We start from the raw sequence: 17,285 nt of genomic DNA on the forward strand, positions 1-17,285 counted from the left end.
TCAATGTGCTGTGTGACAGAGGCACCACCAACCCCACATCACAGTGTGCTAAAATGTTTTGATGACCGTGGGGGCCTTGTGTAGGCGCCCATGGCTGCCATCTTTTCACATCCACTAGCATAAGACTGACAGCCATAATACACAGAAGTATTGTGGATTATTATTAGTAATTGAGTCCTCCAGTGATCAAGTAATATAGTGGGATTAAAAGAAAAAAAACTTAGACAATAAAGTGTTTAGAAATATTTAAAAAGGAAAAAAACACAAACTAGATATTTGGTATTCAATCACTTGTACTATAAAACAAATGCATTATTTGTCCAACATTTAATGAACATAACATGAACGCAGTAAGAAAAATGATGCCAGAATTGTGTTTTTTGTTTTATCATTATTTTTTTATCCTCCTGTGAAAAAGTTTTTCTCATCTGAAACATTTATGTCAGCGGCAGTGCAGGGACCAGGAGCGTCCCCGGGGTGAGTATATTCCATGTGGGGTGCCCACTCTTGGAGAACCTTTAACCTTTTTCTCCATAAACTGGCAGTTCATAGGCTTGCTTTACTGTTGTCTTGTAGAAACAGATAACACAAACCACTGTTTTTGACCATCCATGTGTTCATTGCTCGCAGCAAACTATACTGACAAGCATTTATTTTATATCATTTACAGCACCAGCCTAACAGACACTTTATCTTGTTCTACCTCCGGATGTCAGACATGTTCTCCCAAACATGGAAGAAGGAAAGACGGCAATCGAGCAGAGCGGGAATTTTTGCAGGGAGCAGTGACGGATGCAGTGGATGGGCAGGATGATGTCCTTAACTGGAGCACAGACAGCCTGTCCCGTTTACGGAGCCCGTCTGTCCTAGAAGTCCGAGAAAAAGGATATGAGCGACTCAAGGAGGAACTGGCTAAAGCGCAAAGAGTAATCATAATGTGTACATTTACCATATTGATAATTTATGTGTTTGCATGAACCTTACACTTCTGGATTTGTTTAGCTACTGCATTACAATAAATATATATTGTTTATTATAATAATTATCCACTTGTTGTGGATTGAGAAAACAGGGGGCACACCAAATAATACACGGAGTGCAAAGGGTGGTGAAAAGAGCATGAAACAATATCAGCAGACCCAAGAGAGAGTCACAAGAACCACCCCATATCCACTTGTCACCACACTCCATTTCCACTTGTCACCACACTCCATTTCATTTACAGTGCTCGAAGCTTGCAGTTGAGGACAGCCGCCTTAAAGGCTATGTGCACCTTTCTTTTCATCACTGCCTTTTACTCATTTTAGGTTGAATATATTTTTATTTTAACTGGTCTATAAAAAAAAATAAACAACCCTTTTTCCTCTACAGCTTTCACTTTCTGAAAATCTATTGCTTTCTACGTTACACTGAATCTGTTAGGGAACTGCTCTGATGGCTGTATTTTTTTTAAAAACTTTTATCTCTGATCGCCTGACAGCTCATAAACACTCATTTGAGCTAAATTCTTATCAAACTGATAGATGTAGTGAACATGAGAGCGGTAGGATAAAAACTGTTGACATTTTTTGATAAATACCAAATTAAAAAATTATTTTTAGACCAAAATGATTAAAATGTAATGATAAAAATTGCCCCCAAAAGGTGTCCTTAGCCTTTAAAATGTATGGCATAGTGATGATGCAAGCACTAAAGCTGTCCCTGTGCCATCATCTTTTGGAGGACAGGTACGATTGAGACTGGCAATAACACAGTTTAACCCCCTATACACTGTAGCCAGTAGGGACCATGGCATCTTAAGTAATCCAAACAAAAGTAATTAGATTCATGGACATTCTATCTTGTGTAGTTGCATGTCTTAACCCCCTTAAAGGGAACCTGTCATGTTGAACTTGTGGTTGAGCTGCAGGCAGCAGGTTATAGAACAGGAGGAGCTCAGCTTGATGTACAGTCTTGTAGGAAAAGATTCAATGAAACTTTTATATTTCACTCATTTTTCTCATTTTGGGCTTTGAAGTTAAGGCAGCGGCCCTATCAGTGATTGACAGCTATCTCTGTATATACAGTCATAGAGGGAAGGCTGTCATCTCTGATAGAACTGTCTCCATGACTTCAAAGCCCAGAAGTAGCTGGAATTTAAATGAATACAAGATATACAGAATTATTTATATATATATATATATATATATATGCTCAGCTGTTCCCCTGTCATCAATTTTTCCCCTACTTCACTGAGGGCAGCATGAAATAGTGACAGAAATGCTGACTTCAGCGGTGTGTCACTCATGAGCTAAATGTAAGTGGTTGCCGAGAACCAGCATCATAATCATTGCAGCCCAGGCTTTGAGAAGAGTCAGATCTACCTGAGAAGAGTCCTGGTTATTGATGATCTCCTGCCCTCCCCACCCACCTGCTGATGATTGGCAGTTGTCTCCTAGAGAGAAAGGGAGAACACTAGGTAGAAGACTGTCAGTCATCAGCAGGTGGGCAGGGAGTGCAGGAGTTCATGAATAACCAGGACTCTTCTCAGGTGGCCGGGACTCTTTTCCAGGCCCAGTCTGCAAGGATTGTGATGTTGGTTCTCGACAACCACTTACTTTTAACTTATAAATGACAGACCGCTGAAATCAACTCACCTGTCTCTACTTTATTCTGCTGTTAGTATGGGCAGCATAAAGTTGATGACAGGTTCCCTTTAATGATTAGACCTGAAAGGGCCTTCATGATGGACATTTTTTCATGTTTGCGTCTGTGCTAATATAGAAAAAAATTCTGCATTTTTTTTTTTTTTTTTTTTATATTGTTCATAGTTCACACTAAATAACCTGATAAATTACATTTTCAGGTTATGATTGTGTGGATACTTAATGATAATTTTTTTTATTATATGCACAATAAAATGTATTTTGTATGGAATGATGGTGTATTTTTATTTTTCCCCAACTATTTTATTACAATATTTGTTTTGTTTTTTTAAATCCCATCATGGGCTTACTATTTGACAACTTTATTCTAAACTTGTAAGTATGAGCATACTCTGGATGCCAATATATTATGTCAGTCCTTATGCTCTACGACACAGGCTGCCTGTTAGGACAAGTTTTTAAGGCCTTGTTCACACGTCAGTCATTTGATCAGTTATTTCCATCAGTTTTTGTGAGCCAAAACCAGGTGCGAGTCAAAAACACAGAACAAGTGCAGATCTTTCCTGTATACCTTAATTCTGTGTAGGCTTTACCATGGGTTTTGGCTCACAAAAACTGGTGGAAATAGCTGATCAAATAACTGGGGGGAGACGTCTGCAGTCGCTAGGAAAGCCGTTGACCTGATAATAGCGGGTGTTTCCTTTGATCATGCAGTAGTCAAGGACCATGAAAATCAATAGGTTAATAGCCAGAATCCACGCTTCCTCAGACCCTGACACTGTAAGAACCCAAATTGTTCTTTACAGGTGGTTCTTAGAGCAGAACAGTTCAGGGAGTCTCTAACCCCTCTACTGCAGCAATGATACATCTTTGCAGATTGAGGACCCCCACCGCACACCGCCAGAAGATGTAGGAAGTCATAAAGTGGTTAAATGACCTCTCCAGCAGGCAGATCAACACAGTACAGATCTTGAATAAAGACAGCAATCCACTGTCACCTGTCACTGCTTAGTCTACATCATGCTCATCATCCATAATGTGTGCACTTGTGGATCTGTTGAAGTGTTACATAAAGAAATCTATGCATTGAATTCAGTAGTCTCACCACCAAGTGTTATTCCTCACAGGAGCTTAAACTGAAAGATGAAGAATGTGAAAGACTTTCCAAAGTGCGGGATCAACTGGGGCAGGAGCTGGAAGAGCTGACAGCCAGTCTTTTTGAGGTAGGTGGATATACTGGATCAGTAAAATGTCTTGTAGGACACATTTAATTTTGATAATATGTATTGGGAACTATTTGATTTTAACCACAATAATATTCTTTACTTTCATGGTGTATCAATTCGGTATTAAAGGGGTTGTCTCATCTGAGACAATGGGGGCATATCGCTAGGATCCTGATCAGTCGAAAAAATGCATTGAAATGCCGGATCCGTCTTTCCGGTGTCATCCGGCAAAAACGGATCCGGCATTTATTTTTTTCACCTTTTTTTTCAGTCTGCGCATGCGCAAACCGGAAGGACGGATCCGGCATTCCGGTATTCTGAATGCCGGATCCGGCACTAGTACATTCCTATGGGGAAAAAATGCCGGATCCGGCATTCAGGCAAGTCTTCAGTTTTTTTCGCCGGAGATAAAACCGTAGCATGCTGCGGTTTTCTCTTTTGCCTGATCAGTCAAAACGACTGAACTGAAAACATCTTGATGCATCCTGAACGGATTACTCTCCATTCAGCATGCATGGGGATATGCCTGATCAGTTCTTTTCCGGTATAGAGCCCCTGTGACGGAACTCTATGCCGGAAAAGAAAAACGCAAGTGTGAAGGTACCCTAACTGAGCTACTTGAGAAACCTTGGTGCGGTGCTCGGGCTCAGACATGTCCTACACCGTAGGATTTGTTGGCTAATCCCTCAATTTTAAAATCAGTTTGAGGGTTTAGTAAGACCGCAGAGTGCACCTGTCTTTGTTATTATTTTGTTATATTGTAACTGAGCTGCAGAGTAGTAGTGATGCAGGGGTGAAATCTTGTAGATGATAATGGGAGAAGGAGACAAGAGAAGAGTGGAGAAGATCTTGTGTGAGAACTGGAGATTACATCTCATGGGGAAAGGATGAAGACCTTAGGGATGATATGTATGGAGGTGATGGGTTGTGGTATTTTTAAATGAATTCACTACACAAAGGTTAACTTGTGAAGGAACTGCCAGAGAGGAGAGGGTAAAAGAGGAACGAGAGAGACGTGGTTTCACCAGGCAGTGGAGTTGGAAATGGGTTGGAGGGGTGTGTTAAAAGGTGGGTCACAGAGGAGTGTGCTGTAGTCTAGGTGGGATATGATGAGGACATGCACAGACATTTTTGTTGACTCAAGGTTGATAAACAAGCAGATTCCTGAAAATGGGATATTGATGATAATCTAGAACTCTGGATAGCAGAGAAGTAACATCTGTACCAGAGATATAAATCTGAGTGCTATCAGCATAGAAGTGGTTCTTAAAGGGAACCTGTCGCCATGAAAATGCAATGTAAGCTACAGGCAGCATGTTATAGAGCAAATCATTTTTTAAATTATTTTTCTCCTCTAGAGCTTAGGTGTCTTTTCGGGTGAGTCTTTTAAAGCAAAAAATAAGGTATATATAAAAAAAATCATCCATGTCCTTCTTCTCCTCACTGTACTTTGGCTATAAAACAGCTTGGAGTTGAAGGTGTCTTCCTACTGTGTCCAGTCAGCAGTAGGATAGGATGAATAAGCCCCGCCCTATTGGCTAAGCAGTTCCCCTCAGCCGAACTCTAACCGAAGATGGAACTGACCAGCAGATTAACCCGTGTTCTCTGCAGGATAGCTACAAGTCTGTTTGTCATTGTGTAGGAGTTTCTGTTTGTTCCTGAAACAAACTGTGGGGCAAGTTTCTCCTCCATTATTTCTAGGTTTGATGTTCCTTTAACTCACATGAGATTAATGATGCCATGGGCTGAGTAATCTGACAGGATACTGATACTAATCTTTATTTTATTTCTTCAACTGTCTGTCCTATTGTTAGGCCCAGGTTGTAATTTTTTATGGCCATCTGCCATTAATCCACCCAAATTGAAACCTCCTGTAAATGCCAATCGCGTACTTTTGGCGGTTGGTAGAGCGGGTTATTTAATTTTCTCAAGGTGTTTATGGTTTGGGTTGTAAGATTGCTAAACTTGTTGCAATGTATGCATTTTATTGTGTGTTTTGGTATCTGGACTTTATAAACATTTTTAGCTTTTTGTTCACTTTGTATCCTGTACAGAATACACAATCTTTATTTACAGCTGGGAAAGAATTCCACAAAAAAAAAAATATTCTAAGAAAAAAAAAACACAAGCCCTTCTGTACAACAGAAACTAGTTTTACCAGACACTGTTAAGAAATTTTATGAGGGTTGGACATCGTCCTAGAAAAACATAGTAAAATTCCTCTGGCATTTACTTGACCTAATGGGTGCCGATTACCAAGCGCAGAAAAGTCCTAAATGCAGTGCCAGAATTAACTATGCTACTATAATTGGACTACGAGCATGGCAACCGCGTCTCAGTCCTCTGCTTCTACTCTTGTAAGATTTGCAGTTTTGTTACTGTAACATGTGCTTGTATTTCTGAACTTTTAGATGCCATTTTACTTTTAATGTGGCCTTAATGTCATCCGTATAAATCGCTAGAAAAACAGGGGACGTCAAATTTGTCAACTTATGTTTGTCCCAGGAGGCGCACAAAATGGTTCGGGAAGCTAACGTAAAACAGGCCACAGCAGAGAAGCAGCTCAAGGAAGCACAAGGAAAGGTATGTGTTAAAATGTAGTGATCTCAGATCATCAGTCCAGAGTAGAATTTTACCTTTTGGAGTGTTGCATTCTGATGATTTTTTTTTTATTTATTGTTTTTGTTTCTCAGTCTACTCCAAATTTTTAATTTTTTTTATTTTTGCGGGACGCATGGGGCTTTATTTCTTATTACTTAAAATTAGAATGGATATTAATTTTGTAAGTCTTATGCCGTTACCTACATGGTAAAATTGACCTGTCAACTGTCATTAGGGATGAGCAAATTTTATATTTTGAAGTTTGGGTTCGGGTTGTGGTATAATCTGTGGTATAACGCAATTCAGATTATACCACAACCCGAACTCAAATTTCAAAATATGAAATTCACTCATCGCTAAGTTATTATGATTACAACAATACCACATTTATAGTTTTTCCTTTGTTTTAATACAGAGAAAAATTAAAACTTTAGCCAAAAATGTATTTTCTCTTTTTATTGCCATATTTATTTCCCCAAATCTTTTTAATAGTTACATCTACGGAGCTGTCTGAGGGCTCATTTTTTTGCGGGGTGATCTGTAATTTTTATTGATACCATTTAGGAGTGTTATTATGACTTTTTTTTATCACTTTTCATAAAAATTTTTGCGGAGGTGAAAAAAACAACAACAAAAAAAGCGATTGAACATTTTAATTTTCTGTTACGGCATTTACCATACAGGATAAATACGTTTTATATTTTAATAATATGAGCACTTTGGGATGCGGGATGCAAATGATCTTTTAGATTTTTTTTTATTTTTACTATGGGGAAAAGTGGGTGAATTTTTATGATTTATTTTTTTTATTATACTTTTTTTTACATTTATATTAAAGGGGTTGTCTCATCATAGACAATGGGGGAATATTGCTATGTGCGGATCCCACACCTATATCGAGAACAGAGCCCCGCAAGCTGGTGACTGGAGGAATCCGGTCCGGCCGCCACCAAGCCGACTACCCATAGAAGTGAATGGGAGCGTACTGCGCCTGCGCGGCCCCACTCCCATTTATTTCTATGGGGCCGACCGACGAAAATAGCCGAGCCAGCGCTCGGCTATTTTCGCCGGCCCCATAAAAAATGAATGGAGGGTGGCTGCGCATGCGCAGTGCACCCTCCTTCACTTGCAGGACTCTGTTATCGATATAGGCGCGGGTCCCAGCGGTGGGACCCGCACCTATAAGACAATGGGGGCAAATCCTAGAGATATGTCCCCATTGTCCATGATGAGACAACCCCTTTAAGTCCCCTTAAAGGGGTTGTCTCACTTCAGCAAATGGCATGTTGTCAAATATGTGTGCTTTTACATATGATGTCTCTATAGCACCAAAATCCCTATTTTAGCTTTGGGATGGGTTCACATCACAGTTTTTTTCCCGTCCTGATCCGTCAGAAGAGCAGAAAACCTAACAGAAAAACGGATAATGGATGCTTAAAATACAGGATCTATTTTTTCCTTTATTTTTCTGACGGATCAGAAGAAAGGAAAAATAAACGGTGATGTGAACCTGGCCTTATATGGATCTCTCTCCCTTAGCTTTTTTTTTTTTTACTTTTTGTTTATATTATTTTTTTATATTTTATTGTATACATTTTTTTTCTATTGGGCAAAGGTTGGTATAGAACACGTTATCTATGTGTGCCCTGCTGTCCCCATATACAAATCACTGATAACAGTGATCTAATGGTCACAGCCCAGAGATTACTTTTACTAGTGATCTGAATGGGACAGACCTGCATAGAAGAAGCAAATCATGTAATCTGAACCACCCTGTTAATTTAATTTACATAGTGTGATCTGAAAGGGGTTAATAGGAGCCACTGGTCCAAGCGCGTAGTTTCGGCACCCAGACCACTGGCTATTAGTTACAGTCATGCCTGACTTCCCCCTTTAGCAGGACCCCTGCAATAGTCGGGAATAGTGGGGCCATAAATATACAGAAGTTTTACAGATTGACCCTCTGCATACTGCCATATATTTTTGTCACCCGGTTGGGGTTAAAGCATACTTTTTACCAAGGATCTATGTGCTTTATTTTTCAATATTTTTTCACAGACATGCAAAATTTTAACATGGCTCCTTCAGTACTTCCTTCTTTTTATCATATAAATGTATTCATCTTATTTATTACCCATACCCAATAAGGTGTCTATACATATTAGGTGACTTGTCAGCAGAACCAAACAATCAACTCTTATGTTGTGTCTTAAATCTCCACTGATGGCAGATGTCAGGGAGGTGGATCAGACATGAATTTCAACTGATCCATTTGTCCTCAAGGAAAAAAAAGCCACCGCTAGAGGCAGTAGCTTACTCCCCACTCCCTATTGAGAACATGGTGCTGTAGACCAACAGCTATTTGAGGTGTATGGCCACCTTTAGAAAAATTTTGGCTTGATCATCTGAAAATGTAATATGTATGAGGACAACCCCAATGTCTTTTGTTAGCAAGCAGGAGTATTGGACATGGCAACTTCTGGAAGGTAACATCCCTGTCTGGAAGCAGAGCATTCGAGGTCAGAGGAGATAGCGTATGTGTGTGGACACCCTGATGTATGCGCCGTTTATGTGTGTCATGCCTGAAATCTAGGAGAATTGTTCAGGTACAGAAGGAAGTGATTGTCATGTTATTATAATTTAATTTGTATCTTATTATTTTTTAATAGATTGATGTGTTGCAAGCAGAAGTTGCAGCCCTTAAGGCTCTTCTGTCCACATCTCCAACCTCTCCAACAAAAGAGTTACAGCCAGGTGGGAAGACTCCATTCAAGAAAGGCCATGCAAGGAACAAAAGCACAAGCAGTGCTATGGGAGGTGGCACTCTGGACCTTACTGTAATGCAGCCAATTGTGAAGAAATGTAAGGAGGTAATGAAAACATTTATCTCTGGTATTATGAATACATTTAATATTAATAATTGCCGATGTCAGTCACTGTAATGGTTTGCTATTCTCTCGTAAGGCAACACTTGATGACCAGTTTTACATCTGTAGAATAACTCATTGTTGTGTATTTTGATGTGTGCCTATAGTTGCAGCACTACTCATGTATAGTCCAAGATGATGGTGGCAAATTTATTTTAAGGATCTTTTAAAAATCTGTAAACAGCTATAGATTTTCTGTCAGTTTATAATCTACCAGTCTAAGGGCTTATTCAGACGACAGTAGTGTTTTGCTGATCCGCAAATTGCACGTCCGCAAAACACGGATGCTGGCCCGTGTGCGTTCCGCAATTTGTGGGCCGCACATGGCCGGCACTATCTTAGAAAATGCCTATTCTCGTCTGCAGTTGCGGACAAGAATAGAACATGTTCTATCTTTTTTGCGGGGCCATGGAACGGAACTGCAGATGCGGACAGCACGCGGTGTACTGTCCACATCTTTTGCGGACCCATTCATACGGCGGTGTGAATGGGCCCTAAGGCCTCTTTTACACATCAGTGTTTTGGTCAGTGATTTCCATCAGAGATTGTGAGCCAAACCCAGGTGTGTCTGTAAACACAGAACAGGGGCAGATCTTTCCCTTATATCTTATTTCTGTGGAGGCTCCAATCCTGGTTTTGGCTCCCAATCACTGATGGAAATAACTAACCAAAACACTGACGTGTGCATGAGGCTTAATGCCGAGAGGTTTGATTTTATAATGCTGCTCTTCAATTTTACAGGCTGACCTATCCCTTTATAATGAATTCAAAGCGTGGAAGGAGGAGCCACTTATGGACAGAACATGTCAGTTTTTGGAAAGGGTCTATCAGGAGGATATCTGTCCCTGTTTATCATTTCCAAAGAATGAGGTAAGTACTTCCATTAGGTGTATTTCCTTCCTGTTAGACCTTATAATAACACTTTTTATACAGTTTTTGTACTACTAAAGATAAACTGGGAGATGTATCATCCCCTTACGCATGGATTCGGTGTAGAAAAATTGAAAAAGCCGGACTTTTTAACTGGCATTTTTATGTCACCTGTGGCAATTCTGAAAAGGGGGCATTGTGAGGGTGGGATGTGGTATGAGCTGGAGTAGATTTCAGTCTGGACTGCCCGAGGAGGCACTTACCGTATTTTTTTACCTATAAGATGCACCGACCCATAGGACGCACCTAGGTTTTAGAGGAGGACAATAAGAAAAAAATATTTTTCATTAGACCTCAGGTCAGACCACCCATCAAACCCACAATGTTAATCAGAACTCACCTGACAGGCCCACTCAGACCCCCAATGTTAAGAAGACCCCAATCAGACCTCAGATCATACACCAATGTGAATGACCCCCAATCAGACCTTAGATAAGAGCCCCATGCCTCTCATCACCCCCCATATGCCACAGAGCACATAAAATAAAATAAACACTTACCTCTCCTCGCCGCCGCTCCTCTTATCCAGCACGCTCTGTCTTCCTCCGCTGCGGCTGTGATGTGACCCAACGCGCACAGCCAAGGACCAGGAATCGGTGAGCACAGAGCCTTCACCGCTTCCCAATCCTCCGGTACTAATGAGTGCTTCCATAATGGAAGTGCTCATTAGTATTCACCCCATAAGATGCAGGGACATTTTTTCCCCCACTTTGGGGGGGGTAAATGCATCTTATGGGGCGAAAAATACGGTAATCTATCTTGAGGCCTGTTCCTTGTTGTAAATTAAATGCCTGCTTCAGCAGCATAGGGCACATCAAGACCAGCATAGCATGTGCCGGTCTTCATGATTTTCTTCTTCAGTATCGATTTCCCAGGGAAATTAACTTTCTGATTCTAAGTGTATATTCATATTTACAGATTTGAACAGCAGTGGGAAATCCTGCTTCATTGGAGGTGCAGTTTAACATTTGTATTGTCCCACATGGAAACCTCTCTGCTGTTAAGCAGTAATGTGAAAAGATAATTCTTAAACTGTTCAGTAAAAGTAGAGTATCAATTGTATTTTATGAATGTGACTCAATGGTGTTTTTATCTTGTAGCTGGCAGCAGCTGTACTGAAAGCTGTTGAAAATAACACTTTGAGTATTGAGCCTGCAGGCCTTCAGCCCGTTCGGTTTGTGAAAGCCTCAGCTGTTGAATGTGGAGGACCAAAGTAAGTAATAAAAAATAAATTGTGCTTGGCTGTCTACGCTAATTGTGTGGACTTTGAATGGAGGCGTGCAGGCTTGATTGCCTCTTCCTTCAAATTCCTCTTGACTGTGAACCTGCAGGGAGGGTGCTCTGGACCTCCATTCTAGTAATCAGTGGGGATCCCAGCAGCGGCACCCTCAGCAAACATACATTTATCACCTATCGTGTGATGAATGTCATTTGTGGAAAAACCCATTGGTGTACTGGCACTAATAGAGCTGGGCAGTTCGTGGAAGGTAACGTCCTCAGCAGTATACAGATGTCATTTTTAGCTGCCTATATTCCACTTATCCTGCTTGATGGGAAGGTGGTTTTGAGCTTTCTGTTGCAGTCCTGCTGTATTATCCACATTGCTTCCATGTGTGAAGGTTAGAAAAAATAGCATGGACCAAGTTAGTCAGAAGAATCTATGTGATGTTAAAGACGTTTTGAGTTAAAATATAACACAAATACCTTTATTAGCCAACCAGATAATTTACGTTTGCAAGCTTTCAGAGCACAGCAGTACCTTCATTAAGCAGGCTAACAAATAAATGCATGATTTACAGGCTAGCCTGAGGGAACTTATAACTCATAACTACTAATATACGGTAACTAGTAAACAGTTTCTTTACCTTACCTGTACTTCTATGGGAATGAAATGTAAACGCTTTGGTATCTTGAGACATAAATTTGGTCAAATTTATTTACAGTAGGTGTGCCCTACAGAGGGCCCTGCTGTACTATCAAGTTTCTGGAATGGGATGACCGAGATTCTGAGATGCTTTTTTTTTGGAATATAAAATGTTAAAAGCAGGTCTTTTAGTCTCCTTTCAAGAAGACATTTTTTTGTAATTGCCTAAACATTTTTGTCATTACTAATGTATTACTATTATGTATGTTGTTTTTCAGAAAATGCGCTCTGACTGGTCAAACAAAACCTTGTAAGCACAGAATCAAACTTGGAGACTCCAGCAATTATTACTATATTTCCCCATGCTGTAGATATAGGGTGAGTAGGGTGAGAGTGTTTGCCTTGACGATCTTACTACTGTAAATGTATAGTAATTTTTTTTTTTCTTTTTTTTTTTACAGATTACCTCTGTATGTAATTTCTTCACATACATTAGGTACATCCATCAAGGACTTGTAAAACAGCAGGATGGTGAGTAAATATTGTGGAATTAAGACAAAACGTTGCTGACACTCATTGACAAATAAAATAACGCACCAAGAAGCAGTTGTTGGAATTGAATGAAACTTTCCATGTGTGAATGTAATGATATATGTAAATGATTACAATATTAGAGCAAAAGGATATGTTTATTAGAAAACTGTACAATTGTAAGGAGGCTCTAGTATCCTGTTGGGCCGCCTCTAGCCTGACTGCAAGATGAGATATGGTTGGGCATGGATGCATACAGGTTCCATATGATATCCTGCGGCACATTTCCCCACAGATGTTGCAGCTAAGGCTACTTTCACACTTGCGGCAGAGTGATCCGGCAAGCAGTTCCGTCGCCGGAACTGCCTGCCGGATCCGGCAAAACGTATGCCAACTGTTGGTATTTGTAAGACTGATCAGGATCCTGATCAGTCTGAAAAATGCCTGATCAGTCTGAAAAATGCATTGAAATGCCGGATCCGTCTTTCCGGTGTCATCCGGCAAAACGGATCCGGCATTTATTTCTTTCAACGGATCCGGCATTCCGGTATTTTAAATGCCGGATCCGGCACTAATACATTCCTATGGAAAGAAATCCGGCATTCAGGAAAGTCATCAATTTTTTGGGCCGGAGATAAAACCGTAGCATTCTGTGGTTTTATCATTTGCCTGATCATTCAAAAAGACTGAACTGAAGACATCCTGATGCATCCTGAACGGATTACTCTCTATTTAGAATGCATGGGGATAAAACTGATCAGTTCTTTTCCGGTATAGAGCCCCTAGGACGGAACTCTATGCCGGAAAAGAAAAACGCCAGTGTGAAAGCCTGTAGATCCTGCACACGTCACTACTAGTGGTGACCGACTGCCATATGGGATGGCTCCCCAGATCATCACACAAGCAGTTGGGGCAGTGTGTCACTCCACAGAAAAGGCAGGATTATAGCACTCACCATAAGACCTACATACTCGAACTCGACCGCCGTGGGATCCCAAACAGAACCTGTATTCGTCTCTAAAGACAATATGGTTCCAGTTCATAGCAGTCCAGGTTTCTCGTTCACGACACCACCTGCAAATAAAGATGACGGCCAACTGACAATGGCAGGGCACATAATGGGAGCCTTGACTCCAAATTTCTTTCTGCTGAGCTCCTGGAAATGATCAAGCAGAGACAATGGTGTGTATGGATGGTGGACACCGGGTGCTGCTTGTGCCTGTCAGCGGATCAAACGATCCTCTCTACTGGAGGTCTGTCTGTCCATCAAGCTTGTTCACTGTGTGTGCCCTCGCATAACCACTGCTATCAACACCTCCTAACAGCTAGGTCAGAAAATGACCATCCTGCTTCTTTCAGTCCCCCTCTCAGAGTCTGTCAATTGGGAAAAATGTCTTCAAAAGGTACACTACACAAAAGTAGCCTCTGAGAGCATTTTTTATCAGTGAGTGTACATTGAATTCATATTGTATTTGAATTTCAATGTTCCAGTATTAGAAGTCACATTTCCTGTTTTACAATAAAAGATGTTCTAATTTTTATAGAGAATAGATTATCTTAATCCTAATGCAAATTACCTACTTCTACCTGCGGTGAAACACACTATCATAGACCTCACTGCCACGCATGGTGACACTAGTGGTGAAATCTCACTCAATTATAGAGGTCTTATGGAAATGCAATATAAGAAACATCCCATGCAACTATATGAGAAATGGAAGCTAGAAGTTTCAGACTTGACCGAGCAGATGTGGGAGGAAGTGTTACAGGATTTCGCTGAGGTGGCAGTAAGTGAGGCTCACAGGGTCTCTCAATTATATTTGCTCAATAGAACATATAGAACCCCAGTAGTGGTGAAGAAAATGGGATATCGAGAAGAAGACTTGTGTCCGAGGTGTGGGGTGACAAATGCTGATTTTAATACACCTCATGTTGAACTGTCCACGGCTAAGACGTTACTGGACAGAGTTGTGGGAGTATTGACCACAGTGTTCCGCATAAAAATAGATCCGTCAGCACTGATATGTATTATGGGGTGTGTGAAAATAGGGCGGAAAGTAGCTATTATACGTATTCTATACCAGGCAAGGAAACTTATTGCATACTATTGGATTGCTTCAACCCTCCAAAGGTGCAGGAACTTGTAGATAAGGTCCATAATTTGATACAGTTGGAGAGATTCGTATACCAGAAGAGAGGCACCATTAAAAAATTTGAGGAGATATGAAACTCATGGATGACACATTACAATATAACTTAACACCCTTTCGGTTTAATAGGGCAATCGGTAACAGGAGACATGTCTGCATGATGAGGAGGTAAGGAGTGAGACTCTGACAGGGCCTGTAGTCTAGAAACGATGGGGTTTGAACAGGGCTGGTGCAAGGATTTTTGCCACCCTAGGCAAAAGCTAATTTTGCCGCCCCTTGACCTCGCCCATTGACTACACCCCTTTTCCCGCCCCTTTTTCAGCCACCTATTGCACGCAACATTTAACTATGGTCGTGTACCCTGTGCCAGTCTATGGTCATGTACCCTGTGCCAGTCTGACTATGGTCATGTATATATAATATCCAGCCATTGTCTGCCACCTAGTACCATCCCAGTGATGCCAATCACTCTGCGCTGTTCAGCAGGTTGGCACACCAAACACGAGCAGTTCCACCTATTCACTTACAGGCGCCATTCAGCCACTGTCTGAAATCCTGTGCCACCAGGGCAACATAAAACAGTATGCTGCCTTGTGCCCTCTGCCAGTCTGGCACTGTCCTGCACCCTGTACCATTCATAGCCCTTTAGACAGTCTGTGCCACCTATTAGGCTCCATGTGCCACTGCTGGGCACCCTGTGCCAGTCAGAATCTATGGCCCCTAGTCAAGCAGCAGGTGTGCCCTGACCCCTGTACACAAGTGTGTGCCACCCTGCTGCCAGTCACTGTCCTGCAGCCTCTGACACCCTAGTGCAGGTTGTCAGAGTGCGTTTGCCACTGGTGCTCACCAGGTTCTGCTCCTCGCTGTGCTCCAGGTCCACATTGCCTTGGCTCTTGCCAAGATCATGTGTCTTTGGCGCGTGATCCCGCAAGACCCACCTCTGGAGGTCACTGGTCTCGCGGGATTGCGCGCCCGAAGTCAGGGCCGGTGCAAGGATTTTTGTCAACAGTAGAAAATCAAAATTTTGCCCCCCCCCCCCCCTTATCATTTCACATTTCTGCCCCTCATGATTCATGTCCATTTCTTGCCCCCCCCCCCCATCATTTCACATTTCTGCCCCTCATGATTCATGTCCATTTCTTGCCCCCCCATGTGCTAATATCATAGTGCCATCCTCTCCCCCTGCCCCCTAATGTGCCAGTATCAAGTGCCTCTCTCCTCCCCCCTCCATGTGCCAGTATCATGGCGCCAATAGCCCCCCCCTCCCCCGTGGCAGTAAAGTAACAGTCCGGTATTTAAAAAAAAACACTTTCAGAAAAGTTTTTCCTGGGATTCGAACTCACAACCTTTCACATCAGAGGCAAGGCATTTACCCTCACAGCTATGAGAGCTGTATAAACAGTTACTTAAAAAAATACTACTGTACACTAACTTTGATACTTAGTGTACATCCATACACATGACAGCTGCCCCAGTACACTGTGTATGGATGTAGCAGTGCTGGGTGTGTTGGGGCAGCTGACATGTGTATGGATGTACACTAGGTATCAAAGTTACGTAGAAGTCTTATATATTTTTTTTTAAGCAACTGGTAATACAGCTTTCATAGCTGTGAGGGTAAATGCCTTGCCTCCGATGTGAAAGGTCGTGAGTTCGGATCCCAGAAGAAACTTTTCTGAAAGACAGCCTAAATGAGATTTAAATACACCAGGGTCTTGTAGCTGTGTGTCAGCTGCGTGCTGCTCTCTCTGCCCGAAGTGCTCTTGCTCGCACTCATTGGAGCGCATCCGGCCGGCAAGTACAGGAACAGAAGAAGATGATGTCAGATAGATGACAAGTAGGGGGCGGGGCGCAGGCGGCGGCCGGCGCCCCCAGGCAGAGTGCGCTCTACTACTTATGGGTGGTGCCGGCCCTGGGTTTGAAGTAGAAATGTCGAGCGAAGGTGGCAGCTAGTCAGGATTGGATGAGAGATCGGGGATGGTTTGCTAGCCGAAAATAGTACACGATGAGTGCATGGGAACCACACAGTCAAGAGATGAGAGATGTCCGAACTTTCCTAATCATCCACCATGACGGCTACCATGGAGAGATGACCCTTGACCTCTATAGGGGCAAGAACACAGAAAGTTTAAAAGGCCACGACCCAATCTCACCCTCAGGGTTTTCCTGTGCCTATGGAGCACCTACACAGAGCACCGGAAGGAGGTATTGTTAAGGGTACCTGTATACTCCTGAGGATTTTATCCTGAACTCCCTCTGCCCTCCTGCGGTTCAGCTTGGGGGCCTGCTTTCCCTCCACAGGGTCTTCCTTCCCTTCCATACGAGGAAGCTGACCGCAAAGTCATCACTATTGCCGCTGGCCGCGCTCTTGGATACTTCCGGGTGGGGGCGGAGTTAGAGGCAGTGGAGAG

At 42.1% G+C, this 17,285-nt stretch overlaps 1 protein-coding gene across 2 annotated transcripts in view; it reads left to right on the forward strand.

The window, feature by feature from the left end:
- Positions 1-17,285, forward strand: part of LOC120980630 (RAB3A interacting protein) — a 69,318-nt gene that overhangs the window by 43,590 nt on the left and 8,443 nt on the right. The window contains exons 3-10 of one of the 2 annotated variants that reach the window (XM_040409848.1): positions 671-926; positions 3,773-3,868; positions 6,377-6,454; positions 9,142-9,342; positions 10,141-10,269; positions 11,430-11,542; positions 12,472-12,571; positions 12,655-12,724. In XM_040409848.1, the coding sequence (XP_040265782.1) occupies positions 671-926; positions 3,773-3,868; positions 6,377-6,454; positions 9,142-9,342; positions 10,141-10,269; positions 11,430-11,542; positions 12,472-12,571; positions 12,655-12,724 (1,043 nt within the window). Of the gene's footprint in view, positions 1-670; positions 927-3,772; positions 3,869-6,376; positions 6,455-9,141; positions 9,343-10,140; positions 10,270-11,429; positions 11,547-12,471; positions 12,572-12,654; positions 12,725-17,285 lie in introns of those variants that run through there. The other variant, XM_040409856.1, reaches the window with a different exon arrangement.

The sequence above is a fragment of the Bufo bufo genome, chromosome 1, assembly GCF_905171765.1.
Source record: "Bufo bufo chromosome 1, aBufBuf1.1, whole genome shotgun sequence".
Taxonomy (NCBI): domain Eukaryota; kingdom Metazoa; phylum Chordata; class Amphibia; order Anura; family Bufonidae; genus Bufo; species Bufo bufo.